This window comes from Solanum verrucosum, unplaced genomic scaffold, assembly GCF_900185275.1.
Source record: "Solanum verrucosum unplaced genomic scaffold, falcon-dt-bn FXZP01000081.1, whole genome shotgun sequence".
Lineage (NCBI taxonomy): Eukaryota > Viridiplantae > Streptophyta > Magnoliopsida > Solanales > Solanaceae > Solanum > Solanum verrucosum.
In genome coordinates this window covers 899,575-925,145 of record NW_026020233.1, presented here as the reverse complement: position 1 = coordinate 925,145, position 25,571 = coordinate 899,575, and the positions used below count along the sequence as shown (strand labels likewise).

Here is a 25,571-nt window from a genome sequence, read left to right as displayed (position 1 = left end):
TTTTTTCAGATAGTGTTATTTGCAGCAGAGCAACCAAAAATTGTCTTGTGGAACAACATAACAGTATCAACAAAGACTTAAAAGAGTCTGTAGTCAACGTATGTGCCATCCAGACGATCTGGACCTCATTTTCCCAAATAGCTACACACTTTCATATTTTATTCTCTTTTTATAAAACACTAGTATCTTAACACGTGCGTGCACGTGTATCTCATATTATATGTTTGCATAATATATATCTATAGTGATAAATTTATGTGTACATTTAAAAAAAAAAAAAACATTTGATTGCAATATAAATTGAAAAACATGTATAAGATAAGAAATCAAAACAGATACCCTCAAATTTCAAACTATAAGCATAATAAAAATATGTATTTCTCATGAGTTTAATCAATCATACATTGAAATAATCCCTACAATTCATTGAGAAACGTTCAATATATACATCAACCGTGTATAAAGAAAGCTTGAAATGCATAGCAACAATTATATTTATAATTCAATACACTATAAAGTCAATTTTCTTTTCTGCATTATACTATGGATTCCACACAACTTCTATTAAACAAAAGGAAAAACAAAATTAGGAAAAATAATATCAACAAATTGGAATTAAAAATGTAAAATTGAAATAAGAGGAAGTGAAACAAAGATAAGTAGAAAATGCTCACCTAAACATGAATCAGGAAACCTGTTGAGTAAAAGAAGAGTAAAGTAAAAGTGTGAGCTGATATATGAAGGAAATTGGCAAATATAACCGTCTGTATTGAATAATGAAAAGACAACTCTTCAATTTCTTAACTTCTCCAAAAAAAAATAATTATAACTATGATCTCAAGATAACATAAACTTATTAATTTAATAAATGACATAAATAAATAACATACATTGTACGTATGTGTAGTTAATGGGGTAGTGATAAAGACTCTTCCTGAAATTATTTTATTTCTTTAAAGTAATCTTCAACTTGTAATATTAGTGCCATAGAAAAATCATATAAAGTCATAAGCTACTTTAAGTATTTTTAGTAATTATTTTATTAAATTATATACCTATTATTTATTTTTAATTATTTATAATCATTCCAGAAATATATAAACTAATTTTGGAAATCTTGTAAAACGGAAGAAATTATTATTTAAAAAGGATTAAGACGGGAAATGTCTTTTCATGGTTGTAATTACTATTTGAGTCCCACGTTTTAAATTTTTTTTATATATATAATAAAGAAGACTATTTTTTGAAGGACATGTAATTCAATATTTATCACATTTAAGGAGCATTATTTTACTATTTAGTATTTAATTATATTTTAGAACATTTTGTTTTAATAATTTAATGTATCCAAAAATTTGAAATGTTTTGACGTTTTATTTATCTAAATATGTAGAATTTTGTTTTTGAACCAGAAACATGTAATTAAGCCTTGAGTGAATTGTAATTTTACTATTTTCTATTTAATTAATTAAATAATTTATAACATTTTAATTTAATGGAGGGACAAAATGTTAATCCAACTTTGAAGGTGGGAGCTTCCCACTTTTAGTAATATATGATATACTATGATTAATTACACTTCAAAGAAGTAGGTCCTAAATAAAAACCAAATTCTAAAAGGACTATGCAATGTTTTTAAATTAGACATAGTAATATATCATGTAAATGAAGACCCACATTTTACTTTTGTTGCATAATCAAATCTGTTTATATTGAGATCATATCGAATTTATTTTATTATTATAGAAATATATACTAATATAACATGACATAAATGATCTATTTCAAATAAATCTTAATCGTTGTAATAAAATATTATTCTAAAAATAATTGTTATAAAGTATTGAAATTTGAACCTTTGGACAACTCACTAACTGAGCTACATGAGCCGCTGTAATCTATTGAGCTCAGCTCACCCGAGTTAACCTTATTTAGATAAGTAAATTATTTTGGTATATAATAAGAAAATTAAATTAAATTGATCTTATTAAAAATAAAGAACATTTAGTGAAGGGATGAGTGATTTCTTAAGAAGTGTGCTTAAATTAAAACAATGTCATCATTATCAACAAATATGAAATTTGGATTTTTAATATTATAAATTGAGATTTAAAATTCTATCACATTTCATTCGACTATTAAGTTTAAATTGTAATGATCTTGAAGGTCATTTTCAGAATTTTCTGAAAAATTATCATTTTACCTATATCCTGATAGTTGCCTCGAGTCATGTTTGATCAACTTTTGAGGTTAGATTAGAAACCAGATCGAAAAGTTGAGATTTTTTTGAATGTATTGGAGTTTCGAAAGCTTTTAAGTTGAAATGGTTGACTTTAGTCAACATTTGGAGTTGAGTCTCAAAATGGAATTTCGTCAGTTGCCATCAACTCCAGAACGTGATTTTTGATCTAGATGTACTATTGGTTTGGGTCTCAAGGCTTTTGGTTTGAATTTGAGTCATTAGACAAGATGCAGAAAAAGTTAAGGCTAAAGTTTGAGTTAGTCAACATTTGAGGTTAGAAAGGTCATTTTCGAGTTTTGATGATTCCACTAGGTCTGATTGGTGATATTTGGTCTAATTAAAGGTTTAGTTCAGTTCCTAAAGCTTTTGGATGAATTTCATGTTCTTATTTGGAAATTTGGAGATTCTTAAGTTAAAGTTCACTTTAGTCAACATCGGGTTAAGGTGACCGTGTTTGGGAGTTTTGATGATTTCATTGAGTCCAAATATCATTTTCAAGCTAGTAGCATATTTTGTTTGTGTTCGGGAGGTTCCAGATGAGTTTTGGGTGAGTTTCTAAGCTTTTTAGGTGCTATGACGTTGTTTTAGCAATTTGTGCCAACTAAAAGAAACGTTATTAGTTTTAAAGATCGAAAAATTATTCTGAAAGTTTGATCATGAATTATAGGGTTGATCTTCAAATGTTGGTGCATTTACGCTAAAATGATATTGAATTTTTATCGCGATATATATGAAATAATTATTTACCGAGCTGAAATAATATTATTTGATTGGACAAACGAACACAAAATTGAGTTTCGATTGAACATGCAAGTTCATATCATTATTTAAGACATTTACGGAAAACAATTGGGTCAGTTCACTATCGTATGAGGAAGTTATGACTCTTTTAGTGAAAAATTTAAGTTACTGATTTCAAGTATAAATATTGTTGTTCATGTATTTAAAATTTCAGACTATGTTCATTTGGTATTTTGAGCATATTGAGAGTTCTAGAGCCCAGAATGGAATGATTCTTGCGTCATTCTTTTAGATTTACTATAGGGATTGGTATCCAATCCTCATTTAGGCGTTCTCCCATGATTTCTTCATTTGATTTTCTTTCCTTATTTGTTAAGTTCTTGGGGAAAACTGAGATTTTATCGATTTGAATTCAGTTTTCTATGAAAAATATATATTTACGATCTTTATGTTATGGATACACTGATTTTTGGCATTAACATAACTTGTTGATTCATCAATTATTTTCTTCATATTAACCGCGTATAAGCATGTGAATTTGAGCTTTTCCCGTTAAAGTTAAAGTTTGATAAATTGAGTATTTCAAGGTTTGACTCCATTTTAGAATAAAATTTCATATTTGAACTTCCCTAATGGATAAGATATTTTCAAGAAATATTTTAAATTTTAATTGAGCTTTCGAACCCGAGTATTGGGGGTTTTTCTTATGAACTTGTGTTTTAAGTAAATTAGAGTTTTGACCATGATTTCAACCCATCTTTCTTTATGATTTCACTTGTGAGTTTCAAAACCTTTGGGTATTATGATTTTTCATTAAAAAAAATCCAAATTTATCCTTGGCGCTCAGAATTGACCTTTTGGATTGTTTCGAACTTGATGTTTAAAATCAACATTATTGTGTCATTGTTCATATTTTCTATTCTATATATTTGATTATTTGGTGTAGATTATGTGGATTGACGTGAAGGAAATGCTCAAGTTTCGATTTGATTTCTCCCCCTTAAGGCAAGTGGGCCTCTTGACCCTTCGTTAAGTGTGTTAAACCTGGTATGTCTTGTTGTGTAAATGGGAGTAATGAAAATTGATGAAAGGATTAGTAATATTCTTGTTCTTGATAAATATTGAATGAATTCTAGTGTTGACATTGTTGTGCAAAAAGGAAATTATTGTTATACTATTGTATGATGTGCCTTGAATACTTGGATGGTTATGTTAATTCACCTTGATGAAGTGGCTTGATTAGTTGTGATTGGTTGTTGATGTTGCAATTTTATTCTTTCATTGACTATTTGTACATGCCTATTTGTATTGGAATTGAGGCATTAATTGTTGCAAAAAGGAAATTATTGTTATACTATTGTATGATGTGCCTTGAATACTTGGATGATTATGTTAATTCACCTTGATGAAGTGGCTTGATTAATGTGATTGGTTGTTGGTGTTGCAATTTTATTCTTTCATTGAGTATTTGTACATGCCTATTTGTATTGGAACTGAGGCATTAATTGTTTTGATGGGCACTATATGATGTTGTTGAAAAATAAGAAAACAACAAGAGGATGTATCATTTCAAGGGACGTATCACACGTCATGACAAATTTTATTATATTGAGGGTCGTGTCGCATACTGCGATGTATACTATGATTTCGAGGGATGTGTTGCACGCCGTGACAGATTCCTTAATATCGAGGATTGTTTCGTACGTTGTGACGATTGCATGACAGATATGTCCCCTATGAGTTCAAGACTGAGATTCAGTGGGTGGGTATCATTAGAACAAACATGCATCACTTTATATGACATTGCACTACATTGCATCGCATTTCATCCTTGTATTATGACATTCATGAGTGATGTTGTGGCCTTGTGATTGTTGAATTATGGAAGATTGTAATGGTATACACATTTATATATGTTTGAGGTGCAAGTTGTAATGTTCTAAAGACTGTTAGGTTGGGCTGATTGATTCTATGAATATTGTAGTTTATGGAGGGTCAGATTGTGTGTTGTAGTACTTGTGTTTTGTATTACTTAACTTAGAGTCATTTGGGGTGCTTGATGAGTATTGTTGTTGTTTGGTATTCACTTCCTTGCTTTCTCCACTAGCGTATGTTACGAGCCTGGATCGTCTTGACCATTCTCTTCTCATCTTCGTCTAAGGATTGATTTGGGAGTTCGTGAGTTAGCTGCTTGCCATCTCGACAGATATCACCACTCTTTCAGCTGCTTGCCATCTCGACAGATATCACCACTCTTTCACTATGGCTTGTTATGTTTTAGATACAAAGAAATTCAAACTTATATTTTCTTTGAATCCAATTTAATACTTAGAGGCTTGTATATGTGACATCCGTTTTTGGGGACATTTTGAGTTATGTTATATTTATTTACAATGTTCATATTATGTTAGCCCTGTATTCTATTTTATTTCTATATTTATCCTGTTTATTTGGATTTAGGTTCACCTTTCTTGGTGGGAAAAGACAAGTGCCATCACACTCGATTTTCTTATCGTGACATAAATTATCATTTATACTTATATAATGATTTTTTTTTCAATATATAAGCTTTAAATTAAAATTGAGTTCAAATGAACATGACATTTATTAGATTCAACTTGCACAAATCTCTATGAATTATCCAACTATGTATTTTACACAAATCTCATACTAATTTTTGTATCTGACCCCATTTGTCTATCACATACATATTAAGTATTTAACAAAAAAAGGAATATGTCAGCCCAGTGTAGAAAGCATTTTGTATTTATATAGGATTCAAAAAGATTCATGAAAAAATGCGTGACACGGATAATTTACTCTGACACAGATCATTAATTGATTCTATGGGTCAAACACATAACTTATAAGTTGTCGGAAAATAAATTTAAAGTTTCTGTAAGGGCCTCGTTCTAAATATTAAACAAAATTATGCTTTAATTTTAGCAAATTGAAATCTGCTATATAATAACTTATTTCCAATTGAACACCTAAACACATGACATTCAACTAAAATTTTGAAAAAAGATCTATGTTATTTTTAAGGACTCATTACATAAATACGTTAGCCACTTAAATTAATCAGCTCCTTTAATAATTATACACATTAACCCCAATAAGCTGTAAAATCTTTCGCATGTTTCAATCGATATACACGTGTATGATTAAATGAGGTGGTATATCTTATATGATTACATAATGGACGTTTGAGATTATACATAATATATATTTAAAAAAATTAAGTTTAAAATAAAAATATATGATATGAATATTTATTCTATCACATATTCAAATGCTCAATTGAAACAAATCATAGTTAAAGTTTAATTTTAGGAAAAATGCATAAGTAACCCCCCCCCCCCCAACCTATGCCTGAAATCTCAGAGACACACTTATAATGTACTAAGGTCCTATTACCCCCCTCCCCCCCCGAACTTATTTTATAAATAATTTTCTACCCCTTTTCGGCCTACGTGGCACTATCAATCAGATAGCTTGAAAAAATTGTCAACACGCGTTGGACCTATAAGATAGTGCCACGTAGGCTGAAAAGGGGTAGAAAATTATTTACAAAATAAGTTCGGGGGGCAATAGGACCTTATATAGTATAAGTGTGTCTCTGAGATTTCGAGAATAGGTTGCGGGGGTACTTATGCGTTTTCCCTTAAATTTATGTAGACTCCGTGATTTACGTAGTTGAGGCGCATGCTAGATGTTTGGATGTCATGTACGTAAAAAAATGTACAAAATTGCAAAATAAAATGTATTCGGGTGTAATAGAACCTTAGTTTAGTTAAGATGTATCTCTGAAATTTCGCTTATAATCTAGGAATACTTGTGTGTTATCCCTAAAATAAATATTCACTAAAAATAGGCAACTTTAACATCTTTTGTTAATTCCCATGGACCCTTAATTTCACTAAAAAAAATTTACAAGTTTATATAACCCGTGGGCACTTTATAAATTTTCATGTACCAAAAATTCCTCAATTTTTCTTTTAAAGTTTCAGTTACAAACAATTTTTGAAGAGAAATGGAATTCATGAGAAGACATAGTGGAACTGAAATTTTCATGAAAATCGTCATTTTCTTTTAGGCTTTTTCTACTTTATTTTGTATCTTTCTTATTATCGCTTTTGTATATTCCTTGCAATTCTGCTTCGAGAACTTTTTTTTTCTCGTGAGCTACCCCACAAGCTACGAGAAAGGTATGTATACACTTTAGCTTCCCACGTTTCATTCGTGAGATTATTTTATTCTTCAATTTTAATATTACTATTGCTTTCTTCACTTCAATAATTGTATTATTTATTGTTGTTATTTAAGTCGTTGATTATCATAAACAATATCTCTATCTTCACTAAATAAGAGTTACGGCTGCACGCATATACACCATTTTCAGACCTCACTTCTGAAATTACATTGAATATGTTTATTGTTGTTATTAATTATCTCTCTATTTTTGCCATTTTTTTCCTTATAATATAAGCATTTGAAGTCTGTGTATTTTTTTTTTTTTTGGAATTTTGTAAAACCCACAGTAAAATAATTACTAGAATTTCAGTGGGATATGCTATTCAATTCAGTGTACCATTTTTTAGAAAAAAAGATAAAAAAGTTACCCTTTTTTTAAGAGCTATTTGTCCAAATGTGAAGGAAGTTTCTTGTGTTTGATGATTTCCAAGAAAACCCAACTAGACCTAAAAATATTTGGGAAAATTTGCTAGTTGGTTCTGAGTACTCAAATAGTAATAGTTATATATATCGTCAGTGAAAATAATTTTTATACTATCAGGTTAGTAGTAGCATTTTTTGTTAGGTTGTCAATCATATTCATGTATGTTATAGTGATTTATACGTTATTATCTTATTAATGACTTGATTGTTATGTTGTTGTTGCATTCGTGTTGGATTCTCAAAAAAATAAATATTTTTTGAGGATTCGACACATAACCATGACATAGTATGAAAAATGTTGATTTTTTAATGATTCTTGAGTGTTATGTGAAAAATGTTGATTTCTTGAATGATTCTTGAGTGCTATGTGAAAAATATTGATTTCTTGAATGATTCTTAAGTGCTAGCTATTGTCGATGTAGCAAGCTATGTTGCTTGAACTTTTCAAAATTGTTGCCACAATCGTGTTGGATTCTCCAAAAAAAGACTATTTTTGAAGGATTCGAGCAACATAGCCTAATTGTATAAATATTTTTACACCAACAATACATAGAACTTAAAGACTCATTCAAGAAACCAATTTTTTCATACTCATTCTTGAAATTTTGTGAGAATTAACTCGTGATAATAGTGTTTTCTCGTCTTTCTTTTTTAAAAAATAAAATAAAAATCCCCCCTCCTATTGATAGAATTTTATTTTGTAGCAAAGGAAAATCAATGGCATTTAATGGAGATTTTCAAGAAGAAGATGTATGGAGTCAACATGTTGTGAAGAAGAAATTATCCATTACTTCAAAGATGATCCCAAGACCTAAAATTGCTACAATTAGCAATAACGAGTCTACTCATGTGCCAAAACAATCATCAACTCCTATTAACATTTCTGATAGGTCCAAGATTTACAAGAAGAAATCGTCAAGTACATTCATGAAGAATGGTAGTTATAGTGGAAGTGTTGAAGAAGATGAAGATTATGATGATATTAGAATGTTGCCACCACATGAATATTTGGCTAAGAGGGTTTCTAGGAGTCAAATTGATCCTCCTTCTATGTGTGAAGGTTTTGAGAGGACACTTAAGGGAAGAGATCTTATTAGAATGAGGAATGCTATTTTAATCAAGACTGAGTTTTTGGAAAAAAATAATTAACTACCATGTGATTTATAGGTTACATGTTCGAGTCGTGGAATTAGCTGTTGAGTCTTGCATTAAGGTAGACTGTGTATATCACACCTCATTGGGTTGCATCTTTTCACTGAACTTTGTGCGAAGAGGAGAATGTTTTGTGCACCGCTGTCCTTTTATAGTTTTCTTATTGGTAAAACAATAGGCTATCCCTAGTCGAGCTAGTGAATTTCAAATATTGAATAGTTAAGAATCTAATGGTTCCAATTTTAATTTGTATATGCCATAGTAGGCATAAAGATTATTGAAGAATGATTATTATGAAAATGTTGATTATATTGTATAAGAAGATGAATATTGTGATAATTATGGTTATGGAATTGTACCACCTCATGAATGTATATTGCTAGAAGGGATGCTAGGAGTCAAATTGTTCCTTTTTCTATGTGTGGAGGTGTTAGCAAACTGTGGAATGCCATTTTAACAAGGATTGGTTTCTTGGAATAAAATCATTTATCATTATAGTAAACTAGTTCTCGAACACGTGCGTTGTGTATTTTATGTTAATTAGTATAAATTTCTTAAAATAAAAATTAATGAAAAAAAAGGGAAAAAATTGAGCAGATGCAAGAATTTCAAAAGAAGACCAAACAAAATAAGTCACGTAATTAATATAAAGCAAAATCTGAAGATTGAAGATGCAAGCAATGAACAACAAAGAGCAAAAGAGAAAAAATAATTAAAAGCAAAACAAAGGTCTACACAACTTAAAGGAAAGTTAATTGAAGAAACTAATATAAAAATAATATACCTTTATCTAGAGAGTGTTGTGCATACACCAAATTTTGAGCATTTTAAAGAACAAAGCATTATAATAAATTGACAATGGACCAAAGGCTAAAGCAATTGGTTTATAGAAGGTAAAAGGATATGAAAAGTGTTTTAACATATGGAAGCTAAAAAGAAGTAGAAAACAAAAGATATTTGTAATGTCATAACTAAAGAATTACAATAAAACTCTTGGAATTCAAAATATGTTATTATGTAATTAAAATATTATTATTTAATTAGACATTTAATCATTTTAATTAAGTGGAAGGGCAAAACGGTAGTCAAACTTTGAGGTTAGGATAAGTGGAAGGGAAAAATGGTAATCCAACTTTGAGGTTAGGAGCTTCCCACTTTTAGTAATATATGATATGATATTTCCTCCGTCCAGTAATAGTTGTCCACTATACTAAAAATAGATGTCCAACAATACTTGTCAAATTTAGAAAATCAGGAGATAATTTACCTTTTGTATCTATTTTACCCTTGCCATTAAATTTGATAAAGTCAAAGAAATATTATCACTATTGTTGATTATTTCTTAAGAGATGTGCCAAGTCAATAGTGGACAACTATTGTTGGACAGAGAGTACTTAACAAATAACAAGTACTCTGTAGTATTATGTGGTACTCGGAGGCTAGGGTAACACACAATTTTGAGCTTATGGGTGTCCCACTATTTCTCAGCTCCGGTTATTTTGAGCTTCAATTCTGATTATCCAACTTTTTTTTATTGACAAGCGAATCCAAAGAAATAATTTAATAATTATGACAATTTTGGAAAAAAAGCATAGAATTTCAATAATAGTACTTATATTAACAAAAATATGTTATTTATTTATAATTATCCTTAACGGATTTTCATACTCAAGGACTAACTATTCAAGGAGGACATCTTGAACTAAAACTCACTATAAATGTATATTTAGATGTTCAAACGCATTATAAATACTATGAACAAAGGAAAATCTTAATTTCTATTACTTTAGAAATTATCTACTTACAAAATTATAAGAAAACTATACATGGTAAAATATCATACATGGTAAGTACTATACATGATAAATACAATTAAAGAAGATTATATACTAATATTATGTTGTAACACCCCGGATGCGAGAAAGGGAAATAATCGCAATTTTCTAAAGTTACAGGTGCTAGCCATGGAGGCCAACCACAACCTGTGGATAGGACCACGGACCGTAGGTATGGTCCATGGACTGGTAACCCCAAGATCCCCAGAGTCCATGAACCACAGCTAGACCAACGGAACGTCGGTCAGATCACGGTCCATGGTTAAGGGTCCATAGGTTAGGGCCCCAGTTCCACCCCTCTGAAGACAAATGACGGACCGTCAATCAGGGTTCGTAGGTCGTGAGTCAACAGTTAGCTTAGGGGTAGTTGGGTCTTTTTCTAATTATTTTATCCTTAAACTATATCGTTTTACTCAAAATAAGTCTAATAACCTAGGCAGACATACCCAGAACCCTTATTCTTCAAAAATCATCCAAACTAGAACAAAATGAGGAGAAAAATGCGCCAGTTTCTTTCAAGAACAAACAACAATGTTCTTCAAGTTTCAGCCCCAAAATACCAAGATTTCTCCGTGAATTTCATCACCAGGTATGTGGGATTTCACTAGTGGGCTCCTTTCATCCACTAGGTCCCTATAATTCTGTCAGTTCCTTGATTCTACATAGCTTGTTTAGACCTAGGGTTTGTAAAACCTTGGAGAATTGTTGTGATTTAGTTGTTATAGTACTCTTAATCGAAATATCATGTTTTTTTGGAAACGTTGCTTAATTCCTTGCATGACACTCATAACCCTAGTTTGTATGAATTCTCTTAGTTCATGGATTATACTTGCTAGGTTAGTAGACATATAATCATGCTTCAGACTTCGAATGTCAAATTATCAGTATATAAATGTTGCATTCTCAGTTAGCATGTCAATATTTTGAGCTATTTAGTGTTTCAGTTACATTTCAGTCATATACATATTTAGTTGGGAGTAAACTTAGAATTGAGTTGGACTAGGCTTTAGCATACCCTCATAGTCCTAGAACTACGTGCCCCCGTAGGATTATAAGTCCCCTCTGTTGGGCATCAAATTTAGTGATCATGCCAGTAATTCCTTTATAACCCTATCAAGGTATATTAGGTCCTCTCGATGGGGCGTATACATCAGACTCCACGTTTAGCTCACGTGGTTTATGTCGGTTAATAGTAACTCTCACAGTCAGACTCTTAGTGCATTTGACCAGATTTTCAACATTTATATCAGTTTATAGTTCAGCATGTTATGTTCATGATTAGCACTTGGTCATTGCATTTAGTTCAATTCTTTTAAGTTATATATATACTTTTGTATATATCTATATCTTGTTTCAAATTATATCATTCCTCAGTTATGCTTTGTTCAGCTCACATATATTTGTTCAGCTTAGTATCCATATCCTACATGCTCAGTACATTCCAAGTACTGACACTGTCACGACCTAGGGGTATGTAACAAGGCGTACAAGACCCCGAGAGGCCTCATACAAGCCACTTAGCATATTATAACATAAAGTAATAGAAAATGATGCAGAAATTTAAAACACTTTCAATGTAATAAAAGTCTTTATAAAACGAGCAGAAGTCTATTACAATTGTCTCAAACCATTTAACAACGTGAATAAATCTTGGGACACAACCCATACAATAGTTCAAACATAAAATAAAGACATAAGGGAAAAATAGTGCTCAAATCCTCGAATACTATGAGGACTCACCAAATCTTCAATCCTTGATCTATTAGGATCCTATCCACGAGTGTGAGAATCAATATCGCCAGACCCTACATTTGGATAAGAAATGTAGGCAAGAGTATGCGTTAGTACAAAGATGTACTAAATATGATAGCTAGCATAAACAACATAAACATAAGGGTTAGTCAATATAAACCACAAGCATAATCAATGCACCTAAATCATCATAGTAAAAGAGGAATACTTCTCAAGCAACCTCACATATCCTTAGTCAAGACTTGGGTCATTCGCCTCTAGTCATGCTTACATCATACGAAGACATATCAAGCAACACTTCAAGCTATTCATATCTTCGTAACATCAATCACATTATTCATATTTACTTTTAAAAACATGGGGATTCGTCTTTTTGCCTAACTTACAAAGGCTAATGGGTATTCGCCTCTTGCCTTACTTACTTTAGAATTGTCACGATCCGAGCCTACACCTTGGACGTGGCCGGCACTCGAGAACCATTGTTGGTCCCCAAGGAACCCTCATCCCGGTTGACTACAAGTGGAAGACCAACTCAAGCATACAAAGTTTAAAAAGTGAACAAAAATAATATATTCAACTCGCCATAAAATAGGTAAATTAAGTCTTTAAAACATTTAACAAAACAAATGAACAGACTTCTGAAACTCTATTGTATATCTATGAACCCTCTAACTGACAAAGATGAAAGTCGGGACAAGATCCACGACATCCTAACAACTGATATAACTGAAAGTACAAGTGGAACCCTCCGAAAGCAAGAAGACTCACCATAACTAACTCGAACTGCATGTGATATCAAGGAAGCACCTGTTGATGATCTTGAATACCTGTATCTGCATCATGAAACGATGGAGGCCAAATGGCTCAGTACATGAAATGTACGAGTATGTAAGGGGAATTCTAAAGCATAAACATAAGCTTGAACTTGATAAAAAGGAAACATACTTACCTCTTCTCAACTCACTTAACTAAACTCAATTCAAGAATAAGATACCCAGCTCAAAGATACTCAACTCAACTCAAAGGTACTCAACTCAAGATACTCAAGGATAAAACAACAATAAAAGATGAAATATATGAATTTTTTTTAAAATAGTAGATAATAAGTCATTTGTATCGAAGAATACAATAATAACTCAATTTGTATATAAAAATACAATATAACTATGTGGGCGATTCTCTAACCGACAACCATCACTATGAGCTATGTGATGATATAGTGTCCGCCCATGCTGCCAGAACTGTCTTATACTTTTCCAAGGTATAAAACCTCTCAACTAAGTGGATCCATTAGTCTATGCTAAAACACATTAAGGAATCATCTACAAAGTATGACTCTTTTTACCACGTTGGCTACATGATTTATGGAGACTTGGGTTATCTGAATTCATCCGCATATCGGTACTCAATACTACTCCAAAAAATATACTCATCTCATATGTTTAAAAATATAACTCTTTTTATGGTTTGAGATTATTATTCAAAATCTTTCACTAAAAAGAGATGTTACTCAAACTGCTCAAAACTCTTTTGGAAATTCAGTTTCCTTCTCTTTTAAATGTGAAAATATTTACTCTTTGGAATACTTAGTTCCCACATATCATTTTAACAAAAATCAAGGTTTAGAAAAATTTGTAAAAGACTTCTCAGATTAAAGTTCATGCCAAATTATGGACGTGAACGACTCAATTCAAGGTTTTCAATAAACCATACATAGAACTCAATACTCGAGACTCAACAACTTAGAACTCAAGAACTTCAATGGCAATACTTATTTCAAGAATGCTCGACTCACAATGTTCATGCAGAATTATGGGCATGAACAACTCAACTCATGGACTTCAGGTTACTACTCATCTCAAGAATGTTCAACTCATAGGGTTCATGCGGAATTATGGCCATAAACAATTCAACTTATGGAATCCATAGATAATATGTAATAGTCCCATGATTAGGAATAAAATCTCAAAAGAATTAGGAACTCAATGCTCAAAGACTTAGAACTCGAAGATGCTACTCCTCTCGAAGACACTCAATGAATGTAGTTCATGCGGAATTTATTAGCATGAACGACTCGACTCAAAGGTCTAAAGAAAATTATTGAACTCATACATATGAATCTTCTCATTCTCATACTTACTTCCTTAAAACTTAGTTCAAATCGATAATGGATCTCAAAGGATTCACTATTGAACTCAAAGACTTTCTTAAACTCTACTCTTTACTCTCTCTTGAATGTGGATTATGAATTCAAGAGTTATGGTTCATGATACGAAGGATCTCGTGATGATAAAGTAGACTCATGAATACATTCTCCTCATTTTCATACTCACTTGCTCGAGTCTTGAGACAACTTATTAGAAGTTGTAGAAGACTACTCAAAATGACTCAAAGGGACTTTCTCAAAATGTTCGAACGAACTCTCAAGACTTAACTCTTAGCTTTACCTTGAATTTGAATTATTAATTCAAGGTTATGATTTGTAATAGGAAAGATATCGTGATGATTGAAAGTGCTTTAGATAGTTTATCATGAGAAACGGTTATAAAAACACTGTCTGGGGAGAAAGTCCGCGACGCGGAGATGAATTATAATGTTTGGTCAAAATAATTTTTGAAACAGTAGGGTCCACATTCTCTCCGTGATGCAGAGAGAAAAATTTCACTTCTGAAGAACATGTCCGTGACGCAGACCTGATACCAATTTTCTGTTTGACTTTTTCTTCCTCGTTTTCTAATCTCAATTTACCTAAATTCGATTCTTTTTCTCAATTTCCCTTTAGATTCAGATACCCACTACATGTACACGAGAATCTAATCAAACACAACTCTAAAATCGACACGATTTACTCAAGAACTCATCAATCTCATCTAAACTCAAGAACGAAAGCCAATTTCAAGAACACAATTCAAGAACATCAAACCTTCAACTCTCTACAACAAATTTAATACTGAAATTAACATGAGTGGCGTGTGGGTGAACAAATCCAATACTATGGAAGCTTACATACCTCTTAGGGATTAAAACCTTGGCGAAATCCGAAATCAAATCCTCAAGAACTCTATGAAATCTAAGCCTTTTCTCCTCTTTTCTCTTCTTGAACTCTCAACTAAAACCCTAGGCGTATATTAGGATTATAAAACTGAACTCAATCAGATTAGACCCCTAAAACCTTATGAAAAATGAATTAAATCTGATTGGGTAAGGCAAAGACCAAAATACCCCTTACTATTTTCGGGTAACTTTCCTTATTTGGATAGCCCGACTTCAAATGGGCATATCTCCCTCATACGAGCTCAAAAATTAGCAAACTCGATGGAGTTGGAAAGATAATTCAAAGACTTTTCATTTGATATCTTATTTCCCATATAACTCATTATGTACTGAAGGTTATTGTCATTTGAAGTTGACCCAAAACTCAAAGGAACTTAGGAATGATTTGAATGAACTCTCTTTAGTTCTTCTTGGAACTCAAGGTGCTACATCTAGTTACCTTAACACTTAGGAAAGTTTTAATTTCCTTGGTGAAATCTCACTCACTACGAAGAACGGTTCGAGTCTTAGCTCAAATATTTTCTGGGGTGTTACAATATCTCCCCATTGGGATCATTTGTCCTCGAATGACGACTGGACTGGGTATGGAATGGGGTTACTCTTACTATGGTCTGAGTCTAATGGTATGCTCTTACTATATTCAAGCTTAACCCAAATCCTTAGGTTCATGTTCTATACCTCTCTATAGGGAATCTCATCCCAAAACTATTACTCTTTACCACCACATTGGGCTCATATCAAGAACCACCTAATGTTTAACAACACAACATTCAAGCTTAGTACTCTAACAACTCCATGGACTCCTACTAACCAACTCCTTAAGAAATTTTCAACACTTGACTTGATTTCTCATCTTATCATCTCCCTCTTAGGTCTAAAGCTAACACTTGAAAGCTATGGACCTATTAAACATTGACAACTCAATTATGTTATCTAGGCACACATGGAAAATTATTACTTAATTGCAACCTCATATGATAACATACTATCTCGGCACACCTCTTATTGCTCTTGTTACTCTTGTGACTTAACCACACTTTACTGCCCTTATCTAAATGTTAGGGTCTCTCACTTGAACCACTCATATTTATTGCAGATAATCACCTCAATTCCTCACCTACTCTATGTCAAGTCTTCTAGATAAAATCTTAAGACTAACAGCATCACCATTATGTTGCCATTCTTTTGATCAAGATAGTCATCTCAAATTCAAGCTTAATGTTTATTACTAAACCCGAATATCAATATGATTGCTTGCTTTCTATACTAACTTACAACTACTAGATACAAATTCAGTAACACTCATCCACTAGGACCTTATGAAAAGTAGTCAATCCTTACCTCTTAGTATTCATACTTACCATTTACTATCACATTTCCCTTCACAACTTGAGTACTATTCACTCATTCACTATACATCAATGCGTAGTTAGTTCTATAACACTTTGAATATTATGGGCTCTCCCTCAAAATAATAAGCCTAGCTTAGATCTATCACCTCATGTATACTCCTGCTCTTCTATTCAACACTTACACTTGGTCAGTACCTACGCAATGACACTTCATCACAAACTCCTTTCTAGCTACAACACACTCTACCTCCTATGATGGAATCTTCACAACTCATCACTTCTTAGTCTACCCATAAAGGAAAACTCCTCATTACTAACTTACTTGGTGCATGACTATAGTAACATAGCTTGTCAAAACACCATCTCCCTTAATTAAATTACTAAACCTCTATATACTTTCCTTAACTCTGGGCTATTTCACTACTACTACTCGTGATCTTGTAACTCATGCTACCTTTTCGGGCAAAAATACTGCCCAAACTCTAAACACACTTCCTCATAAGGATCTTAGCTAAAACAAGGCTTAGGGAAGAGAGTACAACTCACTTTTAGCTCAAACACACGATTCATATGAATATGAGTGCATTTCCTCGAACTCAATACTTAACTCACTTATGGGCTTCTCTCAGTCCCTTTTGGAGTCTCATGCCTTTCTCAAGATTTTTGCTAAGAACAACTCATCGACAAAGGACTAACTTTTTGTTCAACCACCTCTAGTATGAGGGGTAGTCAAATGAATCTGAGAAACGCACGAGTATGAATAAATCTCTATCACTTAGCTCTATGAATCTCTGTGCTCTAATACTAAGTTTGTCACGATCCAAGCCTACACCGTGGACGTGGCTGGCACTCGAGAACCATTGTTGGTCCCAAAGCGAACCCTCATCCTGACTGAATACAAACGGAAGACCAACTCAAGTATACAAAGCTTAAAAACTAAATAAAAATAATATAGTCAACTCGCCATAAAATAAGCCGCTTAAGTCTTTAAAACATTTAACAAAATAAATTAACAGACTTCTGAAACTCTGTTTTCTATCTATGAATCCTCTAACTTACAAAGATGAAAGTCGGGACAAGACCCACGACATCCTAACAATTGATATAACTGAAAGTACAAGTGGAACCCTCCAAAAGTAAGGAGGCTCACCATAGCTAACTCGAACTGCATGTGGTATCAACAAAGTGCCCGTTGATGATCCTGAGTACCTGTATCTACATCATGAAATGATGCAGGCCAAAGGGCTCAGTACATGGAATGTACGAGCATGCAAGGGGAATTCTAAAGCATAAACATTAGCTTGAGCTTGATAAAAAGGAAACATACTTACCTTTTCTCAACTCACTCAACTAAACTCAATTCAAGAATAAGATACTCAACTTAAAGGTACTCAACTCAAGATACTCAAGGATAAAACAACAATAAAAGATGCAATATATGGAAAACTTTTGAAAATAGTAGATAATAACTCAATCTTATTGAAGAATTCAATAATAACTCAATTTTTATATAAAAATACAATATAACTCTGTAGGAGATTCTCTAACCGACAACCATCACTATGAGCTATGTGATGATACAACGTCTCACCCACGCTGCCAAAACGGTCATATACTTTGCTAGGGTATAAGACCTCTCAACTAAGTCGATCCACTAGTCTATGCTAAAAAATATTAAGGAATCATCTAAAAAGTATGGCCCTTTCTACCCACGTTGGCTACATGGTTTTTGGAGACTTGGGTTATCTGAACTCGTCCCCATATCAGTGCTCAATACTACTCCCAAAAATATACTCAACTCATATGTTTAAAAATGTAACTCTTTCTGTGGTTTGATATTATTACTCAAAATCTTTCTCTAAAAAGAGATGTTACTCATACATCTCAAAACTCTTTTGAAAATCACAGTTTCCTTCTCTTTTAAATGTAAAAACATTTATTCTTGGGAATACTTAGTTCCCATTTATCATTTTAACGAAAACGAACTTAACTCTACTCTTTCTCAACTCAAGTACTCAAGTCATAAATCAAGTTTTAGAAAAAATTGTAAAAGACTTTTTAGTATAAAGTTCAGGCCGAATTATGGATGTGAATGACTCAATTCAAGGTTTTCAATAACCATACATTGAACTCAATACTCGAGATTCAACAACTCAGAACTCAATAACTTCAATGATAATACTCGTTTCAAGAATGCTTGACTTAGAGGGTTCATGTGGAATTATGGGCATGAACAACTCAACTCATGGACTTCAGGATACTACCCATCTCAAGAATGTTCAACTCATAGGGTTCATGCAGAATTATGGGCATGGACAATTCAACTCATGGACTCCATGGGTAATATGTATTGGTCCCATGATTATGAATAAAATCTCAAAAGAATTAGGAACTCAATGCTCAAAGACTTAGAACTCGGAGATGCTACTCCTCTCAAAGACACTCAATGTATGGAGTTCATGCGAAATTTATGAGCATGAACGACTCGACTCAAGGGTCTAAAGAACATTATGTAACCCATGCATACGACTCATCTCATTCTCATACTTACTTCCTCAAAACTTAGTTCAAATAGATAATGGATCTCAATGGATTCACAATTGAACTCAAAGACTTTCTTGAACTCTACTCTTTACTCTCTCTTGAATGTGGATTATGAATTCAAGAGTTATGGTTTATGATACGAAGGATCTCGTGATGAGAAAGTAGGCTTATGAATACATTCTCCTCATTCTCATACTCACTTGCTCAAGTTTTGAGACAAGTTATAAGAAATTGTAGAAGACTCCTTCAAAAGACTCAGAGGGACTTTCTCAAAATGTTCGAAAGAACTAACAAGACTTAACTCTTAGCTCTACCTTGAATTTGAATTATAAATTCAAAGTTATGATTTGTGATAGGAAAGATATTATGATGATTAAAAGTGTTTTAGATAGTTAATCATGAGAAATGGTTGAAAAACACTATCTGAGGAGCAAGTCCGTGACGTAGAGATGAATTATAATGTTTGGTCGAAATAATTTTTGAAATAGTGGGGTCCGCGTTCTTATGCGATGCGGAGAGAAAATTTTCACTTTTGAGGAACAGGTTCACGACACGGACCTGGTACCTATTTTCTGTCCGACTTTTTCTTCCCGTTTTGTAACTCCAATTCGCCTAAATTCGATTATTTTTCTCAATTTCTCTTGAGATTCAGATACCCACTACATGTACACAAAAATCTAATCAAACACAACTCCAAAATCGACATGATTTCCTCAAGAACTCATCAATCTCATCTAAACTCAAGAACGAAAGCAAATTTCAAGAACACAATTCAAGAACATCAAACCTTTAACTTTCTAGAACGAATTTAATGCTGAAATTAACATGATTGGCATATGGGTGAACAAACCCAACACTCTGGAAGCTTACATACCTCTTAGGAATTAAACCCTTGGCGAAATCTGAAATCAAATCCTCAAGAACTCGAATAGGCATATCTCCCTCATACGAGCTTGAAATTTAGCAAACTCGGTGGTGTTGGAAAGATTATTCAAAGACCTTTTATTTGATATCTTACAATCCACCTAACTCATCATGTACTGAAGGTTATAGTCGTTTGAAGTTGACCAAAAATTTAAGAGAACTTAGGAATGATTTGAATGAACTCTCTTTAGTTCTTTTTGGAACTCAAGGTGATACATCTAGTTACCTTAACACTTAGGAAAATTTTAACTTCGTTGGTGAAATCTCACTCACTACGAAGAACGGTTTGAGTCTTAGCTTAAAAAATTTCTAGGGTGTAACAAGAATCATAGGTACTCACCTCCATGACCAACATCATATGACACAGGTACTCACCTCCACATCATTTCATAAGGATCATGGGTACTCGCCTCCATGTCCATTCATCATAATAGGAATGTGGGGAATCACCTGTTGTTCAATACTAAGGAGTATGGGAAATCACCTCATATCCTTCTCATATGGAGTTCAAAGGTAGTTGCCTCTAGCCTCATCAATTATATAGTCTTTTAGTCTATATTCATTTTAGGTGAGAAACCCTTTCAACCTAGAATCATTTATGTGAGGAAGCCTTTCACATTCATACAATCCTTCTTAGCAATTAATTTTGGGAAGTATCTCTTCCACACTATAACATCAACAATCAACAATTCATAGTCTAGGCTTTACTCTCAAAGCACTACATGTCATGATCATCATCTATGCTTTACTCTTAAGTAATTAACATCATGTTCATCATATATTCTTCAATCTCAAGCAATTCTAACCATAAATCATTTATCCTATAAGGATATATCTAACCCATAAAGTTTCCCTTCATGGCATCCAACCCAATTATATCAATTCTACCCTAGAAACATAGAATAGGCATGGGTACATGTAATTCTATCAATTCAATCATAAACAACCATAATCCACTCAATTGGATCAGCATTCATCATAACCCACAACATTGGAAGAAACCCTAACTAGAATTAGGGAGTTCTAGAGGACTTCATGGGAGAAAGGATCCCATGGATGAAAAGTCAACATACCTTAGTCACAAAACCCACAAAAGCTTGAAGATTGGAGACTTGAACTTGACCTAGCTTCAATCTCTTCCTTCTTCTTCCACTTTCTAGAGAGAGAATATTTGAGAGAAGAGTTTTGGGATTTCTTTGGGGTTTTGAAATAATGACTTGAGTGGGAGAATTTGGGGGTTAAAATTTCTTATATAGGTGTACTGGGCTTAGGCAAAATCACACCACATTGATTTAACCAAAACTGGAAAAGACCCACATGCCCTTAAAAATAATAACCAGTCACGACCGACGAACCCCCAACTGTTGGACCGATGATCAACCTACGGTTCGTCCTGGTCGACTGTCGGTAAATTTAGAGATTTTCTTGCCAACCTACGGACCATTGAACCACGAAACGTGGACATGACGACGGATTGTCCTGCCCGGTCGTTGTTTGTTAGTCAGAGACTGGTTTCTGAGGGTTCGACCTACGCACCTTGGACCACGGACCGTGGTTTGACCGACAGTCCATTGGTCAGGCCGTGGTCCTGAGGTATGAGTCTAGTCTGAGGTGCCCAATCATGGACCTTTCTACAGTCCGTGGTCCTAACCACAGTCCATGGGTGGCCACCGTCGGTTGGCACCTGCTACTTTCTAAATCTACAAATTTTACCTCCTTTTGAATCCGGAGTGTTACATTATCTCCCCTTTGGGATCATTCGTCAATGAGATTCTAGGCACATTTTTTAACAAAAAGACTTAAGACTAGCAGCCCATTATGCATGCAACTCATCAAAATGCACACAACCAAGGAGGAAACATCAACTCCAAGCTAAACATACTCAGTACATCATATGGAAGTAGGCATTACGTCTAACAACCCAATATTCATGAAATTTTCAGAATTTTTACATTCAAGGAGGAACTACTACCTCCAAACTTAAAAGCATGTTCAACACAATCTCATGGAGCCTATGTGCAATTTATACACAAAGAACATATTTAAGGGGAAATCTCCACTCCAAGCTAAAGCATGTTCAACAATTCATCTCATTAAGTCCATAAGCAACTCATACTCAATTCACAACAACACGAGGAAAATAAATCATAAAAGCCATTTTCTTTCAAAACTTAAGCTTTTTCATGAACATGAAATTGAAGGAAACCATGGAAACACATAAAACACACATGACTTCAAACAAGAGCAAACCAAGAGGAACTCATTACCTCAAGCTAGAGTAGGAGGAAAAGGATGATATCGGCTTCGGCCTCCTAAGTAGCACCCTCAACAAGATGGTTTCTCCATAACACTTTCACGGAAGCAACCTCTTTGTTCCTCAATTTCTCAACTCGCCGATCTAAGATCTCTACTGGAACTTCTTTATAGGAAAGGTTCTCTTTCACTCCCAACCCTTCTAGGGGGGCTATGGATGTCGGATCTCTAACATATTTTTTCAACATAGAGACATGAAAAACCGAATGCACCGACGCCAACTCATTTGGCAAATCAAGCTCATATGCAACCTTACCAACACGCCTCACAATTTGATATGAGCCTACAAAATGGGGACTAAATTTCCCTTTCTTACCAAACCTCATTACACCCTTCAGGGGTGAGATTTTCAAGTAATCCCAATCAAGCACATCAAATTCAAGGTCTCTCTTTCTAACATCGGCATAAGACTTTTGTCGACTTTGGGCCGTTCTCAACCTCTCTCTAATGAGTTGAACCTTTTTAATAGTGTCACGCCCCGGGCCTATACCGTGGACGTGGCCGGCACTCGAGAAACATTGTTGGCTCTAAGCAAACCCTTGGCCTGGCTTAACTCTTAGATGAAGACTTACTCATAATAAAAGCACTTTAAAAGTAAACTGTAACTCAATGATAACTTAGAATGTTTTATAATTAAACATTCAACTAGCCAAATTGGCAACTCAAGTCTCAACATAACTGAATGAAAATGAAAAGACTCATGAACTAACAATATCTAACTATCTATGAAGCCTCTAGTAACTGAGATGAACGTCGGGACAAGATCCACCACATCCTAACAAAACTAGAATGATAAAGTAAAGCAAGGGGATCCGCTAAAGCTCAACTGGATAAACAAAGCGCTGGATGCTGATTCGAGTTACCTGCATCATAAAAGATGAAGGCTAATTGACATTGTTGACACCCAATTTTGGCTCTCCAAATTTAATAATAATAATAATAATAATAATAATAATAATAATATGTTATGAAATTTTTATAGGAATACCAAAAGATTTTTGATCTTTTATATTAACCTGATAAATTTATTTCATAAATGTTATTTCTTACAAAATTAAATATATTATATTACTACTTACCTTGTCATTTTTAAGTAAGTGGCGTTCTTAAAAATTAATCTATTTTCATTCAAATATAATTTCTATTGTCGCAATAGATATTTTTCGTACATTTTTAAAAATTAGAAAGCTTAATTAAATAATGAGTTACTAATTTATATTAATTTAATTTTAATATTGACTAATTTTATCAAATAAGCTAATCTTGAAAAATATTTATTTTTAATTTGATAAATTATGGCTATTTAATAAAGAAAGTAGTTATAATTTAAGTGAATTTAATTTGAGCAAATTTGACAATCCAAGTCTTCTTAAACCGGCCAATCTGTGTATGTCACGTAGGCAAGCACATGGATTGTGCTTCTTTATCTTAAGTCTTGACCCTACGATTAAATCTAACGGTCCTAGTTAATTAAGTTTTTACCATTATTTATATATATTTTTTTTATTTATTTATTTTTTTCTACCTTTTAATCCCCGATTTATCTTAACCGTCCGATCAAACGATCGGACGACCCAAATTAGATAAGACCTTTTCATCTTTTCCAAAATAGTACAACCTATCAGCCGCCTGCCATCTCGTTCCTTTCCCAGAAACCTTTCACGCTTTATCTCCCATCAAGCTTTCTCCTCATCTGCCAACGTTTCTACCTACGGACCACCGTAAAATGGCAATTTCTGGTGGTCTTCAACATATCTCCCTATCCTCCATCAATCATAGCTTCCCTCTTATTAACTTTACATCCCTTCCATCATCTTTTTTTGAACCGAAACAGACCTCAAAAGCCCCACCACCGCCGCTGCTACAACTGAAAATGTGGAGAACGTGAAGGACCATCAAATTTGGGATCATTATCCCCTTAATTCGATGGTTGTGAGATTGGAACCCTCAAGCCTCATTCTTTCAAATCAATCTAAAGAGGGTTTGATAATATTTTCTTCCCCTTCATCATTATTTTCTTCTAAGATTTGATCTTTCAAAGATTCAAATTCGAATCATTGAAGCCTCCCCCAACTATAAAGGGAGGAGTTTGGTTCTCATTCGAAGCCATCCAAGAACGACCGAACGACATCCGGAAATTAGCCAAGAACGATCTAAAAAACACTCAAAAATAACCCAAAAAGAATCCAACAATCATCTAGCAGCATAGAGAAAAACGATTGAAGAACTGCTAAAAGATAGAAAAATCGCAACAATTTAGAGCTTCTTTAAAGTTTGAAAATTATTTCTCTTCTCGTCTTTCTGTTTTCGATTTTTGAATTCGAGTTCGAGTAAGTTTGAAATTGGAATCTTGACGTCAAAGCTCTAGTTTGTTGCTCTACACAAGGTTAACAACTTTCTTCTCTCCTTATCCTTAAATTCAAAATTTGGTGATGAGCATAGGTGTTCCGTCCACCTTTTAATATAACAGGACCATTTTTGCCATATGAATAATATACCGTTGATATATTTTGACATCAACCTTGTCTTTTAAAATAAAAAAAATAGTGACCCTTTACCTTTTTGTTTGTTAAGGATCACTTTCTGGTGCATTTGCATTATTTGAAAGTCACGTGGATGTGTTCTTGGATTTTTGACTAGACTATTGTGTTGGTGACATTTTTCTGCTGATCTCTATTTTTGATTACTAGTTGTGCCCTTGCTAGACTGAACTTGCAAATGGCTAACTGTTTGGGATTTAAGAACTCACTTCTTCACATTAGAATTTTACAATGATGCTGGAATAAAGTCTTATTCAGTCCCTTTTTTTAGTTTTTTTTAATTGAATTCATAAACATTATATTTTGCTATGTAATATCGTTATTATTATAATTATAATTTCTGACCATGAAGAGTGTAGCTATCTACCCAACGTTAATATTTTAAGTAGTTTGTTTCCACACCTACGAACCTAGGATGATCAGGATATAACTATATATCTATAAA

At 33.3% G+C, this 25,571-nt stretch overlaps 1 protein-coding gene across 1 annotated transcript; it reads left to right on the top strand.

Annotated features, from left to right (window-relative positions):
- The first annotated feature begins 8,377 nt into the window (after positions 1–8,377).
- LOC125832774 (uncharacterized) lies at positions 8,378–8,809 on the top strand. Its single transcript, XM_049511970.1, has one exon. It carries the CDS (start codon positions 8,378–8,380, stop codon positions 8,807–8,809), a length of 432 nt encoding a protein of 143 aa, XP_049367927.1.
- Positions 8,810–25,571: the final 16,762 nt, after the last annotated feature.

Coding starts and splice junctions, on each gene's coding strand:
- LOC125832774 (XM_049511970.1), top strand. CDS start 8,378: ATGGCATTTAATGGAGATTTTCAAGAAGAAGATGTATGGAGTCAACAT.